At 39.5% G+C, this 6109-nt stretch overlaps 1 protein-coding gene across 1 annotated transcript in view; it reads right to left on the minus strand.

The window, feature by feature from the left end:
* The window catches only part of LOC139742937 (protein Wnt-2b-A-like), a 28755-nt gene extending 22902 nt beyond the window's left edge, over positions 1-5853 (minus strand). The window contains exon 1 of the mRNA XM_071653444.1: positions 5212-5853. Coding sequence (XP_071509545.1) covers positions 5212-5300 — 89 coding nt within the window. The 5' untranslated portion in view covers positions 5301-5853. The remainder of the gene's footprint in view (positions 1-5211) is intronic.
* Positions 5854-6109: the final 256 nt, after the last annotated feature.

Below are 6109 nucleotides of genomic sequence, written 5' to 3' on the forward strand. Positions count from 1 at the left end.
TCTAGGTGAAAATGTTATCTATACCACTTTCTGTTGGTCCTTAAAAAAACAAACAGCAGCGATGTATTGTTCTTCAAATGGCAGTATAACACACACACTGGTAGGATTTATTTTCAGTTTGTCTCAGATATTAGAATACTTCGAGCAATGAGAATAGGCAGAGTGCTTGTTTGAATGCTGGATATACAAGTATGTCGTATATCATATTTCAAATTGTAAATTTTGATGAATATGTTGTGATTTGTGATTATATTTTTGTTTACTGTGTTGTGTTTGTGTGTAAGACTTAAAACGAAATGAATTTCCAAATGTACAATAAACAAAGGATTGAAATTAAATTCGGTGTTGTCAAAGACAATGGGTAACTATTCCCCAAATGAGTTGCCTCGACTTCATGATCTCTTTTAAACTGACAATATCGTCTCAAGAGCTCCCACGTATGATATAAGATGACTAATTTTTAACTCGCAAGTATATCATATTCCTCGGAATAATGTATTTGCGTTTGATTATACGCATGTGCGTGTTCGTGTGTGCATGTGTGTTCTCTATGTTCTTCCCGTCGCTGTTGGAGGAAGGCACTATAATATAATATCTTGACTCCCCGCGCTCATTGCCAGTTGAAGACGTCAACACGCGATTTGACAAATTTCCTCCAAGTGCGGTGACGAGTGAGTGTATATGCCTCGCATTTGGCACGGACATCATAACATATCAATCGCCGGGCAGATCATCCTTTGATTACGTTCATTTTTGATTAACGAGTTACCATGTACATGTAGAGATACCCAGTTTGTTTGTGCTTATTGGATCAGCTAAGAAAACAAACGATAAAAGTGAGCGCCCGTTATGATTGGCCTAAAGGGAATACAGTCTGCATTGCTCTGGTAAAACAGATATAAGTCACGGAGTCTCCTTAAAGGGCATTCTGTTTTTTTAATCTTGATAGAACTTAATTCGAATTGATGTGGAATTGTCAATAATGAAGTTTCAGTCATTATGGTGATACAGGTATCATACTGAGTGATAACATAACGATATGGGGCACGTAATTTCACAGCATGTTTACGTATATCAACCAATGTAAGAAACCAGCCGCACACGTATGTAGTAAGTTCCGTTTGAGTAAAAATGAGGATCGCTGTTTAGGTAATGGTGACAACTCATATTGTATAGATTTAAAAGAAAAGATAATTCCAATGATGACGAAAGTTTCTTAAAATAAAGACAAACAAAACAAAACAGAACAGAGCAAACGAATACCACCCTATCATAAAGCCACCGTTAAACATGGAAGGGAGTGAGGTACTCATTCAGGTAGTTCTAAGAAAAAAGTAGATAAATTCAGTGCGAAATAGAATTTCGTGGAATGACGAGAATGCCAAAAGACGGTTTCTTCCTTCCTTATGTCAATCACAATGATGAATAATAATCATCACCAACTGTCTTTCACTGCAAGTCTCTCACATTATTTTACCTGATTCATCTCGTAACAACATGCATCTTTGACAGCGGATGCCGATCTGATTTTACGTTTTGACATGAAATAGCAGAGAAGGATTGTGAAGCCACGGCAACGTTTTTAAATCTAAAATCTATTTCTTTTGTTTCTTATTTTCAGTTTTAGAGAATGGCGTGATGTGTCTTGACAGGCAGTACATGTATATCCTGCAAAATGTTACGGTTTTTCCTCTCTGGGTGGTGGCTCAATTGACAATGTCTGCAAATATTTGCCGAATTTAAGCAGACAGAAGGCTTTCGCAATCAGATATATCATAATAAACAGTCACGCCCATCTGATTGCAGTATGACAAACAATTCAATGTGATTGTAACACAACAACTTGAATTTAAACGACAACAAAATAAAAACGTCTTATTGAATATTGTCTTGAAAAATAAATCTGTCAGCGATTTTGTCGTCGGTTTCGGGAGAATGATCAATCATCCACACAAAGAAGTAAAAACATCTCAAATAGTGAGCTGCGATCCTGCCTTTCTACTTTCATGTGGGTCGACAGGCTGAAAGTGAAAAACTCAACGGATTTGCGTTGCGACAATTTCGGCAAAGACTACGAAAACATAACTAGAGAAAACAATGCGAGCTCCGACTTGTGCCTTCGCCAAAGCCGCTGGTCAAGAGATGCTACTGTCAAACACAAGACAAAGAGATGCAATTTTTGCAGCGCCCCTCCCCCCCCCACTCCCCCCCCCCCCCCCAAAAAAAAAGAGAAAGCAGACTCTCGGTAGGTAGATTTCGGTACTTGCAATAACTTGGGGGGGGGGGGATGATAAACACCCTACATACTATTTCTCTTATCCTCATGTTCTTCGAAAGATATTTTCACCGGAAAATTTTTTGGAAAGTTGCACCACAACTTCATGAGGAGAGATGACAACTTGTTGGATGACATTGATGAGAACCAGATGTGGAAGCGACCGAGATGCTGGAATGGGGGGATAAATAAACTTTGGATCGGAGTTGAGGATCATCATCCAAGCGTGTGGATTTGTCATGCCGTTAAGGTTTGACGTTCTCCCCGGCTTGTCCTATACTCTCAAGTTAAATTGAGAATGGATTATGATGCACTAACCCACTCAATCAAAAGAGCGAGGCATCGATGAGAGATGTTATTTCTCATCCATAACTATACATCGATAGATTTTTTATTATTTATTATCATTGTTATCATTATTTAGATTTTTACCACTATGTAGGCCGTACATAAAGCATCTTATCGATATCTTTACAACTTTTCTGTGGCACCGTTTCTCAAAATTCAGCACCTTTTCATGCCATCTTTTTTTTTCTAAAAGTGTTATCAGGGTTGTCATTAATTTGATGATGTCTCGAAGAATAGATAAACATAACACGAGGATGCCACATTGTTTTGGTGGTTGTGATACAAACAAGACAAAAATTTAGTTAGAACTTTGCAAGTGTGCTTGACTCAGTCTATTGTTTGGTTTGTATTTTTTTATTCTTTTATTAGTTCATTTCCGTATTCAAACATTAAAAGGAAGAGTAATGCAAAAAGCAGAATAAGAAAGAGCAAAACAATCTTAAGATAGAGTTCATACGTACACGATACATAAAAAGAGAACAAACATACGGCTGTACATGAATACGGACAAACTGACGGAGGGATTGCCCATTCAGTTGTATCAGCAAGAATACAATGCTGTTCTTCCATGGGATCCCGAGAGAAAAAAATAACTACACACAAAAAAAAAGATAATCACATGGATGATTAACTAAATAAAGATAATTACATCAAAAATAACTCATAAAAATCCAGTGTGAGCTATCTGAGATGAAAAATTACAAGAAATCAGGAGAAAATATATTCAAATTCTTTCTAAAAAGGAAAACAAAAGTATGTGGACCACATGCCCTTACAGTTTGTATCAAGCCACATGAACTTTTAATTGTCAGTGAGGAGACAAGGTAATTTCTCTCCTCCGCGACCTTTTCGGTTCCGAGTACGCGATATCAGAGATCTCCTCCGAGAAGGCAAGAAAGCGAGTTTTGTGAGATCTCGTTTTCTCGCCTACTCGGAGAAGGCGAGATATGACCATGATATCTTGTCTTTCCTGCCTTTCTTCTTTTTAACCCAGAGTTCGAGAACACAAGATCTTATGTCATGCCCTCCCGCCTTTTTAGGACCCGAGCAAATGAGAAGACGAGATCTCACATCTCTCTTTCTTGGACTAGAGGGTTCAAGAAGACAATGTCTTACATATCTCCTTCTTGCCTTCTCGAAAAAGAGAATTCAAAAAGACAGAATCTCGGATATCGTCTCTCGCTGAAAATGTCGAAAAGACGAGATCGATCTCCTTCTTGAATACCTTCTCGTACCCGAGAAACCACAAAGAGAAACCTCGGATATCGCCATAAGGCCGAAAAGACGAGATTTTATCTTCTTTTTGCCTCCTCGGACCCGCGAAGTCACGAAGACGATGTCTCTGTTACCGAAAATATTTCTGAAGGTGAATGCTAATCCATTTTCGAAATTGATATTGGCCTTTGAAAGAGTAAACTCAAACAAGCAGAAAGGTAGAAGTTAAAATCACATAAAACTAAAACATTTGTGGACGGAACAATGATATCATGGCATCAACCACATGAGCACAGTAGGTAAGGTAAAGTACAAAGTTAGGTGCAATCATCTGCTTAGGATACCCAAATCGGTTTTGTTCAATATTTTCAATATTATTTTGCCATCAATTCTATTGTAACAACTAGCTCTTTCTCGAAGAAACGCCTCTTGATATGTTCATGCAACTCTTAAATAATTTGACGTCAAGGATGTAAAGGAGGCATTACTCTTCGATTCATCTATGCTCTGATTAAATCTACTGAAAACGGCATTACCAGCTCATCGTAGTTACATAATGTGAAAGACCAATACATTGTTCCCTTAAAACAAACAAACAGACAGACAAATAGACAGACAAACAAACAAACAAACAAACAAACAAACAAAGAACAAACTGGGGAAGTTAAACGAGTTCCATACCATTTTCATTCCGTATCCGAATACGATTGGATTTATACATTTGTGTTTACTTGATTCAACATTCAGTGGAGTTTCCCCCAATATCCCTGCATCTTGATTGCGTGCTAGACCTTTACGTAACGGTTACAAGTTTTCAAGATGCACAGTAAGCTTAAATCTTCTATATAGACATGAATTTGAATAAGGCAATCTGGTTTCGTCTGTCCCTGTATAAAGAACACAATTCAAAAACTAGTGTTGTCATCACACTTCAATCTGAAAGGTTAGTTGGTCACCCCCCCCCCCCAAAAAAAAAAAAAAGACTGATAAGGATTATAGTAATATGCCTTTATCTTCGCATTAGACACTATTTTCTTAGGTAGCCAGGCTAATGTCATGACTCCAATATTTCAAATTTAGTGTTTATACTCTTTAAAAAGAGCGTAAGCTAAACATTACAAAGACGCATGTACGCGAAGGGCTTGATCAGAACTAGGAACATGTGATACAAGGTCTAAGCATTATACTCTGCCCATATCGCTCCCTGAGTAACGCCGAGGGTGTGGCTGATACCTTTATGATTACTAGTGGTATGCTGTTTAAACCAAACAAAACAACAAGGTGAGTTCACAAAGCAAAAATAGACTGACTGCTTTTCGGTGCAAGTTAGCAAGTTTGCAAAACAAGGCTTGTTCCGGACGATCGTCACTTACCACCATGTTGCTGCCACTTCAGTCGGTGTAATAAGAAGGATGAGGAGAAACAGGAGACAGATGAGCGACGTCCCGTGAAGTTTCTTCATGTTTTTATTTTGTGCCCGTCTGCCACCTTTTTCGACAGAAATTTGCCGCACAACACTTCGGAGTTATTCAAAACAAGAAAGGAATGATAGCTGCTGTTGATCAACTCAGATTCCTTCAGAGGTACCGAACACTGCCTCGTAGACGCAACACTCTCGAGGACTCTCGTGTTTCCTCCACAAGATGGGATGGAGATGCCGTGAAGACATCGAGTCGCCGTTATCGGAGGTTGCGACGCTGCCCGACTGTCTTCCTAGTGAACACGTCACACCCGCCTCAAATGTGCTTCACTGAGCCGCAACATTTGGGATGCCTATAGGCTCAAAAAATGGAACGCATCTTCATGGAGTGTCATCGCATGTCATGCAAAGATGGATGATGTGAACCCGATTTCAGGACTCATTCGGAGGAACACATTCGGGATGCAAGGACAGGAAACGCAGAATGATTCGTCTCAGTGCCAGAATGGGATATCTCCTATGACTGGAAACTGACATGCCCTGCTCTCACGAAGCTCTATCAAAAGACGTACGTCTGCTTATGATTCTATCGTCCCCCTCCTCCGGTATGGCATTATTCCCCTTCTCCTAAAGAGTCTCTTTGATCTCTCTTGTCACCCCTTTTTCTCATTTTGTCTTTTGACTGTAACTCCTGGTAAGTCGGCTCAGTCGGACAGCCCGCAATCTGATTGGACGCCCACAGGGATCAAAGTGAACCGAAACCGCCCCGTTGCTCAATATTCATGACTCCGTACAACAGGGTCTACGGGCCAACCGCGGATTCTTAACGCCAGCCTTTTCACAGTCGTGTT

The sequence above is a fragment of the Diadema antillarum genome, unplaced genomic scaffold, assembly GCF_040938485.1.
Source record: "Diadema antillarum isolate AM-2024a unplaced genomic scaffold, OU_Dant_1.0 seq00001039_RagTag, whole genome shotgun sequence".
In the NCBI taxonomy this organism is placed as follows: Eukaryota; Metazoa; Echinodermata; class Echinoidea; order Diadematoida; family Diadematidae; genus Diadema; species Diadema antillarum.